Source organism: Ziziphus jujuba, chromosome 3, assembly GCF_031755915.1.
Source record: "Ziziphus jujuba cultivar Dongzao chromosome 3, ASM3175591v1".
Classification (NCBI taxonomy): Eukaryota; Viridiplantae; Streptophyta; class Magnoliopsida; order Rosales; family Rhamnaceae; genus Ziziphus; species Ziziphus jujuba.
Genome location: NC_083381.1, coordinates 26,451,724 through 26,468,326, shown reverse-complemented (window position 1 = coordinate 26,468,326; position 16,603 = coordinate 26,451,724). Strand labels below are relative to the sequence as shown.

Here is a 16,603-nt window from a genome sequence, read left to right as displayed (position 1 = left end):
GTTCACATTATAACATTGTTGAATGACAATTTCCATATAGCAAACATAACATTGAACAGCAGTCAAATCTTGGGAACTTGCTATTTATAAGGAAAAAAAAAAATCATGTTTCTCTATTCAGCTCTTTAAAGAGTGATATATATTCATGGCCAAACAAAAGGAAAAATGGAAAAAATAAAATAAAAATAAAAAATTAAATTGAAGATGATTCTCCCAGACAACTGTAGAGCCATGAATTCAATATATATATCAAAAAAAAAAAAAGAAAAAAAGAAAAAAAAGACAAGGTTTGTGTTGCTTTACACCATTGTCTATAAAGAAAAATTACTTCCATCCATCGGACCATTCAGCTTCATCCTTGACAGGTTGAGGGGTATACAAGGACTCTTCTCCCCATCCATCATCTTTTGTTTTTGAGGACTCTTCTCCGCATTCAACATCTTTAGAGGACAAAGGATTTTCTTCGCTGTATTCAAACTGATCTTCTTCTGGTAATGAATCCTCGTCGACAAACTCCTGCCTTTCAGGAAGAGGACAGCCAAGATAAGAATTGTTGTCTGCACAACGCCACAAAAGCTTGTTCCAGTATGGATCCTACCAAATGCAGACAACTTAAAGTCTTAGTGAAATAAACAGCTAACCAAAAGCTAAAAGGAAGCACTGGAAACACCAAAGGAGCAGCATCAAGACAACAAACAGCATACAAGATTTAGCATTTGGAAATGAAAACTAAATGTTATTGTTTAAGATCATAACTTCACTACACAGATGAGGGAATGTGTTATACAGAGTTCCCTCGGCACAACAATCAAATAAGCAGATACGTTAGCTTAACAACTACAAACAAAAAGGAAAAGCACAAATAAAAATGAATAGAAAAGCAGAAAGTTGAAGTCATAACCCTTCACTAGAAACCCCTGTTGAAACATGCTTGTCGTTAGACATGCTACAAGTGAATGATACTGAATGTGATGCAAATTTTTTTAATTTTAGCAACCAAACTAATGAGTATCGGGTACATAAGGCAAAATACATCTAAAAGCATATGCAAAGTTCTTATTTGCACTGATAATGTGGCCTTTCAGGGATTTTAAGAGAAAAAAGTCATACCATACTGATAATGTGTGGATTCCCAATTATTATTAACAATGATATAGCACGGGTAATGGCCACATTGAACCTTCTGGAATTGCTCAAAAATCCCAAACAGTGGTTTCTGTCGAATTCATTGTGTTTGATTGTCGAGCGGACAGTAGATATTATTATAACTTGCTTCTCCTGTCCCTGAAATTGCTCAACACTTCCAACTTTAATAACAGGCATGTCCAAATTTTCAAGGGTTTGCTTTAGTTTCAGCACTTGCTGTCGGTATGGCGTAATTACTCCAATGTCTTCTTCATTGAAATTGCTACTAAATGTCAGTCTCTTTATGACCTCCACTACCTTACTTGCCTCAACTCGATTAAACCATGATGGATTACTTCCCTCCCTCTCATCAAAACCTTGAATACCAAAGAAAAGGACTGGGAACTCCTTGTTAGGAAGCAAGTCCACCCTTTCCAACAAGGAACCTTTGTCATCTTTGCACGCAACTAATTCTCCTCCGTAAAACAGGTTTGAAGGGAGATATAAAATTTCCCGGTGACATCTATAATTTCTAATCAATTTTGTCACGTAATTTTCATCTCCACTGCTGTAAAGCTCACACTCAGAAATCCTTTCCAAGTATGATTTCCCCAAACCATTTATTTCTGCATCTTTGGAGTACACAACTGGACCTAACTGCATCGGGTCTCCAGCAAGAACAACAACTGTATTCTTTCGGCAGAGGTTGGATAGCGGGATCATTGTTTCTGGTTCTGAAGCTTGGCCAGCCTCATCCAAGAAAATATGAGAAAAGTGACCCCGTCGGACACCTTCTGAATAAAAAAGTGAGGCACTCATATAAGTCGATATGATGATCCTATAGCGCAAGAGGGCACTAAGTGGAGGACATTGGAAGATAAGATCATTAAAGAAGCAGAAGCGGATATGATTAGGATTCACATCTTCAAAAGGACGAGTAGCTGCATTCAGCCTGAACAGTTCATTCTCTTTAACTTCAACAGTCTTCTCACTAAGGAGTTTCTCTAATATGTGGTCTGCTGCACTATTAGAAGGTGCACACACAAGAATCCGAGTACTTTTTCGAGTTCTGTACAGCTGAAGGATTGCTTCCACTATTGTCATGGTCTTACCTGTACCTGGAGGTCCATAAATCACATAAGGAGGCATTCCTTTGCAGCCAAGGATCATCTCAATTGAAAAAATCTGCTGCTCATTAAGAAGGCAAGATATAGGGGCCAGTGGAGTGTGTCTAATCAGCCTCCTTTCAAAGGACTCTGATGGAAATAGGAACTCGGTTTCTAGTTGTTCTGTAGCATCAACAGCTTGGTATAACCTTCTCATGTTGACTCGATTGTACGTAAAGTGTACATTATAGACGTTACCATCAACATGGGCCAAATGAAATTCAGGGGCAAACTTCAAATATACTTCATCAGCCTCAACACGGTGGATATAACCCTGAGAACAGCATAGTTAGTTTGGCAAAACAAATATAGGATTCTGGATATTAATTTCAAAATAATAACAATATATACCAACAACAAGAAATGTATTAACCAACAACATGTGAAAACAGAATGCATTTTACGGTAATACATGGATGCAGGTTCAAATAAAGTATTCATGTTAGATCAACTTCTGCCTAAAATGAAAGAGAGGCAAGGTATATTCAAGTTTAGTCTAAAAATCATTTTCTAGCGGAAGATATCAAAAACATGTTAATAAAACCTTCTTCACCTGGAAAATGATAATAAAAGTTAAAGACCATTTTGGGAACCAAAGAATAAACATATCTGTTTTTAACAAATTCAAAAGTAAAAATATTTTAATAGTCAGGTGGTACATGTGCCACCAAACACAAACCTGATATGGAAGAGTTTCATCATCTTCGTATTCAGAGGGAAACTTGGCAAAAATATAATCCCCATGGACAAGTGATGGTCTTCTTTCTGCAAGCCCTGGAACCACAAGGGACAAAAATTGACTTCCCCTCCTCTTCAAAGTAACATGTTCCATGTCATAGGTCCTCATGTCTTCCTGAATTACAAAACACCAATTTTAGCATAAACAAACAAACAAACAAAATCTATAGAGTTACCATTTCCATCCTCGACAATTAAAAAGTTACCTCCAGTTGTAATTCTTCCATGATAAGTAAAGTTTTAAAAAAACAAGCATAATTCTCTCCGTTAAGACCTTCTTGGACAACATCGGGCATCTGCTTGCTCTCGAGCAATTCTCTAATATCATTTGGAATGTCATATCGGGGAAGCCGCTTTTTGAAGGACCGGTCCTTTGGACCAGTAGGACGTGAACCTGTTACAAATGCATCCACAGTAAACAGTTTCTTCTTCTTGCTTTTTGTGTAGGGGGCCTTAGAAGCCAAAGAATGGGAGATCTTATCTTCTGCCAAGAGAAAAACCACCCGTTCTATCTTGTCTGTCTCCAGATCAAAATGCACAATTGATGTGTGCATACCAATTTCTTTTGGCTTGCAGGACAGCCATAAAGTCAAATTCTCACCTGGCTGAAGCACTCTATCTTCCAAGGAAAAAGACTCAAGGAAGCCTCGGGCACTTTTCCCATCAGAATTTGAAGACGGAGGCTCCATTAGAGAAAGTGAGAACGAGTTCTCAGGATTTGAGGCATAAATTTTTATACCCCATAGATCAACTGGATCATTTGTGGTATTCTGAACTGTTATCGACTCTGCAGCTGTTTCCCCTACAAATACTGACTGAGGCTGTCCACGCACCAAGGGAAATGGAACAGAAATAACAATTGGACCCTCTTCAACTGGGTTGTAACTACAAACTGATTTATCATCATCAAAGTCTATAAACCCAACTTCCCCTTTATCTCCAATGACAGAGCACTCATCATCATCCCACTTACAACCAAATGCGTCCATCACCAAACAGTCACTGTCATGAACAAGAACAGTGAGTTTCAACTATGAAGCAATCAAAACTCTCCCACTCTCACCCCCAAAGCCATTGTTTGTATGAAATTTTATCAACTAAAAGTAGCCCCCATTTACTTCTTTAAAAGAGATTGCATATAGCGCTGCAACAACATACAAAAACACAGCTATAAACCCACTTCAAAACCAAAATGAAGCTACATCAGGAAGGGGGGGGGGGGGAGGGGGAGGGGGAGGAAATGATATTTAGAAAAATCAACCATACTGTAAAAGATATATATTAAATCAATAAACCCAGGATCAGAAACAATGGATGATAATGAAACTAAGTAATAACTCAGAATGCAGATAAATAGTATCAATGTCTTCATAGTATAGCAAGTAACTGAGTACTGAACACTTTGATCAGCTTAGATGCCAAACATTTTCCTGAATATCTATAAACCCATGATCAAATCCCCATAACCCATATAAGTAACAAAACCCACACACATAGAAACAAGAAATTCTTATAGAAGAAAAACAGGCCAAATGGAAACACAAGATTAAGGACGAAAAAAAAGTCCATGAAAAATAATGATGCAGTAAGCAGTAAGTTTCAAATGACAGAGACGATCAAAAACCCAGCAAATAAAATAAAAACCTCGGAGAACGAAATTCCTGAGAGAAAGAAAGAGAGAAAACAAAAGCTATTAAAATGCAGCAGAGAACAGAGAATAAAAATGGCATTTGCACATTTAATGCTTTTTGGCTTATTTATTATACATTTCCAAAAAAATTTAAATTGAAACTAAATTGAAAGAGCTGATTGTCTCACACGTATCACAGAAATGAGAAGGCATAGTAACGTGCCAAAAGTCTCATTGTTCCGTATGAACTGAAAATACCATACCATCGTTCAACACAAATGGAAAAACTTAGTACTCACTTTCCTTTCTTTTGCATTTTAATGGAAAAGAAAAATTAGAAAAACTCACAATTTAGTACAAACCCATAAAAGAAAAGAACATGATAAATCCAGTTTCAATAGGGTTTTCAACCAATCGGACCCTCTCTCAACTCATACTCAACTCAGTAAAGTTTTCCTTTTCTTTTTTTTAATTGAGCGTAAACAGAAAACACACACCTAATCCACCGTCTTCTTCTGCTTCTTCACTTGCTCGTTTTCACCTCCACCAAATTGATAGCATTTTGGGCAACAGTCATCAAAATCATTTCTTTTTTTTTTTTTTTTTTTTTTGGCGACTGCGGATTGGTGCTAATAAAGCGTACAGTTTTCCTTAATCTCCTTTTGTTTTGCTTATGTTTTTGTTTTTTCGCTTTTGTTTTTTCTTTTATCGTACAGAAACAACTTGCCTCAGAGGGCCGTCTTGAAAAAAGTGAAAATAAAAAGAAAATGGCTTTTGGTTTACGTTTACCATATATTTAAAAATATTTTGCCAAAGTAATGCCCTTACACTGAAAAGGCATTTTGCCTGTAAATTAGGAACCCATGAACAAACCAGCACTAGTCTCTCTTTGGTATTCAGATTCCCAATTCTAAAAAAATAGTCTCTCTTTAGTATTCAGATTCCCAATTCTAATAAAATTTTCTTTTGTTGTTCAAACAAAAAAAAAAAAATATATATATATATATAAATAATAATTAATAAGAAATTTCATACTACTATATTAAACCTAATAAATTATTGAGTATCAAAATTTAATAGTGGGATTACAATGTCTAATTTTTAATTAAAAAACTAGTAATAAATTACCCAAAAAAAAGAAAAACTAGTAATGAATTAAAATGTTTTATAAAAGGAATTGTTCGTAAATTTCATGTGAAATTCAAGTTAAATACAAAAGGTTTTAACTTGATCCACATCATCTAGTTTAGGATACCAACACGTATTAATAGATTAGGGGCGTTGAATAATGTTTCAAAAATTTATAGAATTAAAATAGTCAATTTGATTTTGTAATGAAAATGATAAGATTATGTTTGATAAATGTTAAAATATGATATATATGTAAAAAATAATATACATATATATACACATTTTTAAAAAATGGTAATTATTATTGATATTTATGTTAATTATGGCATATATTTATATAAAATAAATATTTTCTTTACCCCTTTTATATATTCGTTTATGTCTTTCTAAATTTTCCATATTTTAGAGAATATTTCCAACTTTTTTTTTTAATTCTAAATTTCAAATAAAACTACCAATCACATCTTTAACTTTTTTTATTTATTTATAAAATGAAAAACCCTTTTGGAAAAGGGTCCAGGACAAGCCCTGACAGTCCCTCTCCATGTTCTTTACTTCCAACACATCTCCAAAGCTTCATAGTAACCAATTTTCAAGCAGAAAACAATATTCCAACTTCTAGATTCAATAACTTTAACAAATTAGGAACGTTCCAGCATATCTTTAAGAGCATTTGAAATAAATTTAAGCAGGGATGGGAAGTTCTTAAAAACCTAAAATATTAAACGTAAAACAGAAAACAAGTCTGGTGACACAAGTAAAAACTTCCTCAGGCTGAGACAAAACCAGCGTCCTTGATGGACTCACGCCAAGCATACTCCCTTGCTCCATCCTTGTCAACAATCTTGATCACAAAGTTTGGTGGGGCCACAACCAGCCTGGAACGGATCTCCATGATGCATTTATCAACCAAATCGATTGCTTCTTCTACAGACATGCCACTGTGGTAGTGTCTGTCCATCATGGCGAGTGAGAAATAGGATCCGTAACCAAATGCTCCCTTGTCAACCTTGTGAAGGGTAGCAATGTAGTCTATGTAGTACAGTGATGGACCTGTCTCCTTGTCATAGCCAGCGAGAAGGATATTCACAGAATATGGGTTCTGAAAAAATTATAAAGTGAAGTTAAATGAGTAATATGTCCAAGCACCATGCAATAATTCTATTTCCAACATATACGTGAGCATCAGGAAACTAAATATCTTGCATCAGTTGCTAAAGTTATAGTCAAGTTCTATTACATTTCAAGCACATATCAGCGAATCAAACAGAAGTGTCATTTGTAATATGACCCCTCTTTTAACCATAGGTGATTTGTCCTCTGGGAGGCATTCCCCTCGTCAACCCCCTTTTGAAGGATCTCCCAATAGATGGGAGATCAATAATTTCCATAATTGTTTCTACCTCATATTAAGCTATCCATTGAACCAAACACAATGCTACATAACCAAACAATTATAACCACGATTTTGTGTGCACACGTTCCCCGATTCCTTTCACCGGTAAAACCTGAGTGAAGTGTAGACCTAGTTTGCACATTAAGTTTCAACCTCATTTTTTAACATCAATGTTTTTGTTTCATAAAGCACAGACAAACACATTACCAGGAATTTCTCAAGTTGACATATGTAAAATTTTCCTGTGCCTAAATTCACCATTGACTTTTTATTGATGCATTATTTCCCTAAGGTACTATTCCATGCAATCTCAAAGAAACGTTTCACATAACTTGTAGTCATCGAAAACTATTCCTGCAATGACAATAAAAAGGGTTACATCCATAACACCTAGTCCTACAACCACCAACCTAGCTGCCTAACCATATAGAATACACGATAATAAACCTTCAGATTCAATTCTGCATCTCTATGCCCTTTATGCATGTTTCCTCTATTAACTGAAGCAAATGAAGCCCAACTGGGCAACAGATACAAGGAAAATTTTGGCCTCACAGCCAAAATGATGATGTTATTTGACACCACTGAGTAATCAACGACATTGTAAGGTTTAAGAGTTGGATGATTTGGTGCCTGCTTAAGTTTCACCATAGATAACATTGTTTGCTAGTCCTCATCCCAAATCATAATACTTGGAAGTAAAAAATTGCATAAACCTCAACAAAATATTAAAGATATTTTCCCCAAAACAACCAAGGAGGAAATTACATACCATTGTCATACAATTTAACCAACACTTCCAGACTTTTAATTCCCATATTGCATTTGAACCAAAACCCTATTAAAAATTCCAACGAACTAAAAGAAAAGCAAAGCCTAGAATTTCCAATTAGCATAAGCAACCCAATGGTAAATAGTCAAATTTAAACTCCTCCCCAAAATCCTAAAAATCAGTATAAAACGAAAATTAAAGAAAACCAAAATACCTTTCGCAAAGCGGTGGCGAGCTCGCCCCTGGTGAAGTTAGCAGCTGCAGCAGTAGTCAATGGAATCCCATTACGGAACTGGTACAAAGCCACGTTCTTTTGAATGTACTCTGTGAACTGAACCCTATTTCCCAATAATTATAGAAAAAAAAAATCGAAAATCAAATTCCAAAATTAAAGAAAACGACAGCAAAATTACAGCGAAAAAGAAAAAATCAGAAAAAAGGTTTTGGAACCTGTCACCGGGCTCGCCGCTAGCAGCGATGAGCTTGTGGGAATCAAGGACCATGATCTTGTCCTCGTTAGATTTATGGACCAGTATGCTGTGCACCGCCGATGTGTCGGCGGCCACTATCGCGAACCCATTACCCACCAAACCAAACACACACTCCATTTTTCTCCGATCCGGATTCCGATTCCGATCTCTCTCCCTCACTTCACTGTTTTCTGTCTCTCTGTGATTTTTAGCTTGTTTGGGAGGCAAAGCGTTGCTAAAGAAACTATTAAACGTCTTGAGGAACAAGTTATTTCTCTCTACAAAAAAAAAAATTAATAATAATAATAATAAATTTAAAAACAAAAAGTTTTTTTTTTTTTTTTAATCTTTTTATTTTTTTGGCTGCCGTTTGGCTCGTATAGGATGTTATATTCCAGTGTTTGGGATAAAGTTATTGTTGCTGTTGTGTAAGGTTATTCTATCCTCCCTTGGAATATAAAATAATTATAATTTAAGCATGGTTAATATATATATATATATATTTTTTTTTCTCATGTGCAGTATTATTTATATTTTATATTATATTAAATAAATATATATATATAAATATATTTCATCTAATAATAATCGCAAAATATATATATATTCTATCTAATAAAAATCTTATCAATTTAATAAAGGTTACAAAGTATTATTGTTTAAAATGCATATAAACTATTGATGTGATAGAGATTATACCTGAATTATTTGTATGGTTATAATCTATATCACAAAGACATAAAAAAATCTACCAACAAATATATATAATCGTTGAGCTGAACACTAGATTTAGGTTGTTCAATTCAAGAATATTGTTGAATAGTTTATGACAATTTCTACATTGCTAAAACTAACCCATTACCCACAAAATATACAATAACGTTTATAGCGTTATGTGTTCATTATTGTTAAAAAAAAATTAAATGACTAAAACAACATATCAAATCTAATTCAGCTAGGCAGTGTGTAATTGCATTTTTCGCAAAAGCAAAGTTATATAGTGTTATGTATACATTATCATTATTAAAAAATTTTAAATGGCCAAAACTACTTGTCCAATCTAATTCATTTGAACAGTGGATTATTGCATTCTTGCAAAAGCAACATTGTCCTTGTAACCATATTTTTCAATAACACTTACAAATTTTTTATTTTATTGAAAAAAAAATTGCAATACTATCGTTTTTGTTAGTAAAATCGTCAAAATAGGAAACCGGAGCTTTTTCATTAATATAAAGTGAATTTAAATCTATTAGCGCTTTTCATTTTCATAAAGTGAATTCGAATACCATGATGCTCTTAGATTTAATTGTTATTCTTATGCAAGAAATGATGGAAGCAAAGTTTTTTAAGATGTTTGTTGAACTAAATATTGGATAAAAAGTAACAAAAAAATTAGTAATTATATTATTAGTTATTATATAGGGTAAAAAGGTAACAAAATTAATAGAATTCGATTTAGATTTCATCTTAACATCTACAAACGTTGGATATGGCATGGAAAAGTTGTAAATTCTTCAATCAACGTTTTAAATGCTAGTTGCATGTGTAAGCGAATCTGTTACCTGTACTCATATGACCCTTTCAACAGTTTTGATTGTCCATTAACAATTTCAATATTTATGGATTAAAATATTGTAGCAAGCACTTCGAGTTTCAGTGTCACAAAGTCCTAAAGGTGCTATAAATGATTTATGAAAAAGTTATCAAACCACATTATATTGTTTTCATCATATTCAATTATAATGGAATTCTATAGACCTTTCTACCCTTCTTATCCATGACTATTTCACCTTAATTGCCCCACAACCATTTCAATTTTGTCATGATGCAAAATATTAATTATAATGATGTATATAATACAAATGATTTTAAAATCTCGAAGTAACGAATATAAGTAGGCTGTCAAAGAAAAAGGATTGGCAAATTGACAAAGTCTAAGGAAAGTCTAAGCTTTATGATGCAAAATATATGGAGTGTTATGAACGCTATTAGAGGAAACAGTCAATCTTCAAGTGGGATGATTGAGTTTAACTTGCAGTGTGTTATATTTATATCAATGTAATGTATTATGTTTATATCATAGACATTGCACTGCTAAATTTTGTCTATGATATTAATGATGTAGTATTTTTTTTTTTTTAATATTTTCCTTAACAAGTTGGAAAGACATTTCATCGGTTGATTGTAAGTTACTACCCTCTGGTTAATTGTAGGTCACTACCCTCTAGTTTCGTAGTTGTGGAATATAGGTCCTCTATTTTAAAATCCCCTATATTGAGTAAAAAAAACATATTTTCAATCATAAAAAAGTATTTTAAAGACTCCTTCAACAACATTTTTATTCGTGCTCTTTAATTTTTTTTTTTTTTATAGGCATTTATACTTCCACTCCTTACTCTGTGTTCTTATACAAATTATCTTTCAAATATTGTACAGTGGCATAAGAATTGTGCTGTATTAAATTAAATAAAATCAATATTTAAATAAAAAATAGATTTAATTTTTTAATTTGAAAAGTTATAATTGTTTTTTATATTAAAAAGTCAACATAAACGTTAATTGGAGGTTTTTTTTTTGTTTTTTTAAAATATTAACTTTTTAAAATAAAAAGTATGAGATAAATAAAGAATTTTTTTGGTATTCTAATTTATCATACGGCTAGACATGAGAATATATATTAGCTAGCTATAATTAGCCGCATTATCATTTAATCAAAATTTAATAAGATGTATTATATATACATATATATTATCACCCTAACCATGTTTTTTACATAAAAACCGTGGATTTAGAAAATTTATTTTGCTTCTCAATTTGAATATTGCATCAGTCAAATTTGGTACTTTTTGTATTAGTATTTTTGTTCTTTTCCTTTTTGGCACAAAAACTGAACCCAAATTGAACATGTCATATATATATATATATATATATATATATATACATATACACGAAAATTTTGTGGTGAGGATGGTCCGCATGAGGACCGTAATATTAGTGACGGTTTTTTATAGTATTAACGATGGTTTATTAGAAAATCGTCACCAATACTATAAAAAACCGTCACCAATACTGTGGTCCGCATAAAAACCGTTCGCAGCATAGACGGACTATATATATATATATATATATAAAAACCAATAACATGTACTATTTTATTGATAAAGAATTACAACATGTAGGATGATGAATCACGATAAACTTCCGTAGGCATGCGATTTTGCCATAGAAGTGGTTTTGGAGGACGACAGCCATCGAAAGGTGGACAAGGAGCACCATCTTTGAAGCCACAAACGCAGCGATAATGCATTTCCATGTCTTCTATGCAAAATGATGCCACCGTCCCCCAGTTTTTGTAACAGTGACAACCGCGGCCCTCGAAACGATGCCTCGCAGTTGAAATCTGCAACCACTGCCATTCTTCTTCTCACTGCAACAAACAACAACAATATAGGAACTTAGGAAAGAGACCTGTAAATTATTTGTGAAGAATAATAATATGAATGATAAAAGATTGCAGTAAATTAATATTGCTTGAGCAGATGACAAGGAGGACCAGAAGCTAACACTGAAGAAAACCAAGCAAGTTGCCGCTTCTTGCCATTTTCTTCTCGATATATAATTTGAAAAAATTGATGGTGAAAGACTTTTTTATTTTTTTATTGAGGATATGGATGGTTTTGCGTTTTATATGCAATTAATTTTGAATTAACATTTATTGCTTATGGCATACAATGTCCTTTATTTGTTTTATTGCATGATAAGTATGATTAAATTTGTTTGGACTATTTATTTTTCCACTAAACAAAAATATTTGAAAAATCTAAGTTGAAGCCTACTAAGCTTGGCATACGTATCAGAAAAAGAAATTGGTGGTTCATCATTTAGTACCAAATATTGGCACAAATTGGACATATAGATTTTAACTATGTATAGGACCTAAATTTCTAATCCCAATCAAATGATTATTTTTATTTTTTCTCTTTTAATGGCCCTTAATCAAAGTGTGGTCAGTTTTTAGGTAATCCAAATTTAAGTAAAACCAAAACTTTGTCCATATATAGTATGAAATTAGCTTAAATATATAATTTTTTTTTATTACAATTAACTTAGATACTAATAAGCATAATTGTATTAAAGAGTTCACTTTTTTTTTTTTTTTTTTTTTTTTTGGGGACTTGAATTTTTATTAAAGAGTTAGAAACACGGTTATTTATTCATAGAATAGAAAGCTAAGCAGAGCTTTCTTTTACGCAAGCTCACTCTACATTACTACAAGGTTACGTTACACAGAGAAAACTAATAACTATAGCCACTTTCCATACTTTTTTTTCAGAACAAATCCGCCACAAAATCCAAAATTGGAACCGAAAGCCGGTGGTCTTACTTTCCACCTTGCAATTCCTCTTGCTCGGTTTCTAGTTTTGGCACAAAGTAAGACAGTTTTTGGCTGCCGAATATCTGCTCCACCTCTTCTCCTTCTACATTGAATGCCAACTCCTTAGCTGCTCTTTCCATCTTCATCACAATGCTATCTCTCCCTGTATTTTACATATCCAAGGGGTCAGCATCAGTGAGCACCAAGTGTATGTATATATGCCTGAGAAAAATCTCTTATGGAATTGGACGTAGAGAAGAGTACCTGCAATGAAGTTTCTGTGGTTGTTCAGGCCGTTGATTCCGAACTCCAAGATTGTCAAATTCTGATATGGGTCCGGGATATAAGAGATTGGATGACCTGCCGCGACTACAAAAACATCACCAGGTGAGAATACAGCTCTGTTCACCTGTAACCGGTTATTTTTTTCCTCATTACCATCATCATCATCATCCCCTCCATGGCTTGAGAAATGTGGGCAAACCATTTCGAAATGCCCACTTCCTTCTACAACCAGACCCACCAAAGTAGACCTTGAATGATGGTGCGGCACCATAATTGCTCCCTGCAAAAAACCCAAGAAATATATTTCACTAAGCATAAGTTTTCTGAGTTGAAGAAAAGGTTACTTTTTCATATTTTATTCTGGCTAATACTTTTTTTATTTCAACGAGATGAACAAAGACATCCAAGTCTCTGATTTGTCTGTGCTCATCTGGGTTCGCCTCTAAGATCTTTCCGAACTCATTGGAGTAGAAGGGCTTCTTGTTTCTAAGACGGATTGGACCTTTAGAATTACTGTTTATAATTTGCACTGATGAAGTAGAATATTCATGGTGACTTAAAGCTCTTAGCTGCTCTTGTGAAGCTTTTATGGCAATGGCTTGTCTCAGTCCCTGCCACTTCCCCCGACTCTCCTGTCCAAGAAACCTATCGACCTGGTCTCTTGAAACCTACCAGAAAAAAAAAAAAAAAATATATATATATATATATATTGTAAAACCCCCCAATAAAAATTTTTAGATTCGTAACAAATTGATTACTTCCCCCCCCCCCCCCCCCCCCCCCCAAAAAAAAAAAAAAAAAAAAAAAAGAAGAAGAATTTAAGATGGGAAAGAAACTAAGAAAACCTTACATTCAGAATTTGATAAAGAAGGTGAGTGCTAAAGGCCCTGTAATATGATTGAGGGTAATGCCCTCCAGCGACAAAATATTCCTGCATAGATCATGGTTATGTCAGTAATTTCACCTCTATAAATTATATATATATAGGACAAACTAACTTGATGACCTTAAATTGGCCAGGATTGTTTATAGGCTGGAGGAGCTGTGCTATTTCCAGATTCTCATCATTTTGTTGGTTAATTAAGTAAATAGTGGTCCCTACAGGAACTCTGATTATATCCCCAAATTCAATGTAGTAGGAATCTCTTCCCTTCTGCGACACAAGACTTATCGTCCCTTTTCCTGCAACAATTATTATTAAATAATACACCTAACAGTGGTTAAATTTAAAATACTTATAAATTAGTAAGGAAATACTAAAAAGCTAAAAGAAGCATGCATAACGTAAATGATAAAAAAACATTGTAGGTCTAGCTTACAGCTTGATTACCTCTGACTACGACCAAAACAGATTCAGCATCATAATGGTGAGGGATTACAAAAGTGTTAGGTCCGGCCTCTAAGACGGCAAACCTGTAGTTTTCAATGCCTTGAAGAAGATTTGACTTCTTTGACAACACATCAAACACCTTTAGTTGACCTTCTTGTGTCCTGAACATGGACTGTGATCCATCAGAGGGGAAGTAGTAAGGGTTGTTTCTCAGAATCTTACGAATTCGCTCTTCTTCTGTTTCTGATCTTGTTGGGTTCTTTGTTTCTTTTCCCTTCTCTCCCTTATTCTCTACCTCCTCCGGAGATTCACTTCCCTTTTCTCCCTGTTCTTGATGCTCCTTCTCTGTTTCTTTTCCTTTCTCTCCCTGTCCCTGTCGATGAATTTTCTCTTCTTTTCCCCTCTGTCTCTGTTTCTTATCTGATCCGTATTTCTTTTCACATTTTTGCTGGCACTCCATCTTCATCTCTGGGCTTTCGCTTTGCTTGTGTCCCTCGCATTTTTGTTGGCACTTTTGGTACTTCACTCCTGGGACGCCTTTGTAGCTTATCATGCTGTTGCTCTCCCAACTTTCTAATTCCTCCTTTTCTTCTTCATCTTCTTCTCTCTGAAATTCCTTTTGGGATGATTCTTTTTGGCACTGACTTTCGCACTTTTTTAGTTGTCGTTGATCCTGTGATTGCCTTTGACAACTTTTGCGGCAATGTTCATATTGTTTCCCAGGTGGCACTTCCTTATCTAAACTGTCAATTACATCGGGAGGACCTTCGTATCCCTTTTCCTTATCATACTGTTTCCGGCAAGTTCTTTTGCATATTTGCCGTTCCTGTCCTGTTCCGTACCTCCTCACGCACCGTCTCTGGCAATGCCGGAGATTCTTTTCCGGTTCCTTTTCGTGTTTCGGTTCCGGTTCCCGTTCTGGTTCCGGTTCTGGCTTTGTTCCGCCACCTCTGCCTCCTTCTTCTTCAGCTTCCCGCTTCCTCAGTTTTTCATCGCAGCGTTGCTGACACTTTTTCAGCTTACGTGGATCGTCATATACCTCATCAAGACACCATTGCCAGCATTGCTGGTACTCGTCCTGAGGACTAATCTCCGGGAAAGGTTGGCCTCCTCCTCCTCCTTTTTCTTCTTCTTCTTCCTTGTAGTTCTCCAAGTCTCGCTGCACGCATGCCTTTTGACAAACTAATTTCTGGGCAATTTGTTGAACATCTTGAGTGCACTTGTCGAAGCATTGTTGGAGGTGTTGTTTAGACTTGGAATCGAAATCGTAATAGCCGAAAGTAGTAGAAAAGAAAGAAAGGAAGAAGAAGAAGAAGAAGAGAGGAATTAGAAGCCTGTTCGGTTTGGGCGTGAGGATGTTCATGGTTAGTATATGGTATAGTGTTTGATATGGAGCAAGCAGGTAAGTACATTTATATATAGAAGAAGAAGAAGAAGAAGAAGAAGAAGAAGAAGGTGATTCGAAGAGTAATGTAACTGAAAGTGTTTGTAAAAATATTTACATTTGGCTTTGGATAGACATGCAAGACGACCAGTGTCATAGGTTATAAAAACATGATGTGTCTTGTTTAATCTGATACAAGTACTCGCGTCGTAGTATACCACCTGCTCTTCACGTGATCATGCCAGATATAGATTTTTAGTGATAATATAAAACCAAGAAGCAGACCAACTTTGAAGCCAGATATAGATTTTTAGTGTTTTTGAGCTTAATTAATTCAGTTTATTTATAGTATAATAAACAAATTAACTTGACTATTTTCTATTTGTCTTGTAAAAAGACACGTCAAGTGACTACGTGTTGATGTGCATGAAGAGGGTGGGTGTATATATAATTTATATACAATACTCATATTAATTGGGTTGGTGGAATGCCCTATCGATATAGTGTACATTTATATAGTCCTTGATAGAATTTTACTACACTTTATATATACACGACGAACTATATATATGTATATATATTATATGTTCTAAGAGAAAAGAGGGGGGGATTGGAATGCTCCAGATTGCAAACGGTTAGCTGTGTTGCATTGCATGTAATCTAGAGAGGACCATGCCCAATAGAAGACTATATGTACATATATTACATGATGTTCATTATAAAATGTTATCCTCTTTATATAAAATGATATATATTTGCTGCCAATTTTCCTTCAAATTAACTTAATTATCTTTGAAC

The 16,603-nt window shown here is 34.4% G+C and overlaps 3 protein-coding genes across 7 annotated transcripts; all 3 read right to left on the bottom strand.

Moving 5' to 3' along the window:
* Positions 1-175: 175 nt before the first annotated feature.
* Positions 176-5,384, bottom strand: LOC107405562 (probable RNA helicase SDE3). Of its 5 annotated transcripts, XM_060815911.1 has the most exons (6): positions 4,848-4,990; positions 4,674-4,690; positions 3,236-4,031; positions 2,971-3,144; positions 1,111-2,565; positions 176-594 (listed from the first exon to the last, which is right to left on the bottom strand). In XM_060815911.1, the coding sequence occupies exons 1-6, from the start codon at positions 4,923-4,925 to the stop codon at positions 325-327; spliced, it is 2,790 nt and encodes a 929-aa protein (XP_060671894.1). In that variant the 5' UTR covers positions 4,926-4,990; the 3' UTR covers positions 176-324. The 5 variants fall into 5 exon arrangements, with proteins under 5 accessions (XP_060671894.1, XP_015868116.3, XP_015868117.3 ...); XM_016012630.4 differs by lacking the exons at positions 4,674-4,690; positions 4,848-4,990 and adding an exon at positions 5,157-5,384 and having other exon boundaries at positions 3,236-4,173; XM_016012631.4 differs by lacking the exons at positions 4,674-4,690; positions 4,848-4,990 and adding an exon at positions 5,157-5,384.
* Positions 5,385-6,253: 869 nt separating this feature from the next.
* Positions 6,254-8,717, bottom strand: LOC107423100 (proteasome subunit beta type-2-B). The gene is made up of 3 exons (XM_016032617.4): positions 8,409-8,717; positions 8,173-8,296; positions 6,254-6,892 (listed from the first exon to the last, which is right to left on the bottom strand). Exons 1-3 carry the CDS (start codon positions 8,564-8,566, stop codon positions 6,560-6,562), a joined length of 615 nt encoding a protein of 204 aa, XP_015888103.1. The 5' UTR covers positions 8,567-8,717; the 3' UTR covers positions 6,254-6,559.
* Positions 8,718-12,611: 3,894 nt separating this feature from the next.
* On the bottom strand, positions 12,612-16,255 carry LOC107405551 (vicilin Jug r 2.0101). Its single transcript, XM_016012620.4, has 6 exons — positions 14,422-16,255; positions 14,098-14,273; positions 13,942-14,022; positions 13,463-13,759; positions 13,071-13,371; positions 12,612-12,969 (listed from the first exon to the last, which is right to left on the bottom strand). Exons 1-6 carry the CDS (start codon positions 15,782-15,784, stop codon positions 12,812-12,814), a joined length of 2,376 nt encoding a protein of 791 aa, XP_015868106.3. The 5' UTR covers positions 15,785-16,255; the 3' UTR covers positions 12,612-12,811.
* Positions 16,256-16,603: the final 348 nt, after the last annotated feature.

Bases quoted from the DNA above. Each gene is read 5' to 3' on its own strand.
- LOC107405562 (XM_060815911.1), bottom strand. From the start codon at position 4,925: ATGGTATGGTATTTTCAGTTCATACGGAACAATGAGACTTTTGGCACG. The intron at 3,145-3,235 runs GTAACTTTTTAA...TTTGTAATTCAG, and splicing joins TGGAAGAATTACAACTGGAG to GAAGACATGAGGACCTATGA. The intron at 2,566-2,970 runs GTTTGTGTTTGG...TGCTGTTCTCAG, and splicing joins ATGAAACTCTTCCATATCAG to GGTTATATCCACCGTGTTGA.
- LOC107405551 (XM_016012620.4), bottom strand. From the start codon at position 15,784: ATGAACATCCTCACGCCCAAACCGAACAGGCTTCTAATTCCTCTCTTC. The intron at 13,760-13,941 runs GTAAGGTTTTCT...TTTTTCTGGTAG, and splicing joins TTCTTTATCAAATTCTGAAT to GTTTCAAGAGACCAGGTCGA. The intron at 12,970-13,070 runs GTACTCTTCTCT...TGTAAAATACAG, and splicing joins CCACAGAAACTTCATTGCAG to GGAGAGATAGCATTGTGATG.
- LOC107423100 (XM_016032617.4), bottom strand. From the start codon at position 8,566: ATGGAGTGTGTGTTTGGTTTGGTGGGTAATGGGTTCGCGATAGTGGCC. The intron at 8,297-8,408 runs GTTCCAAAACCT...ATTGGGAAATAG, and splicing joins AGCGGCGAGCCCGGTGACAG to GGTTCAGTTCACAGAGTACA. The intron at 6,893-8,172 runs GTATTTTGGTTT...TAATTTTTTCAG, and splicing joins TCGCCACCGCTTTGCGAAAG to AACCCATATTCTGTGAATAT.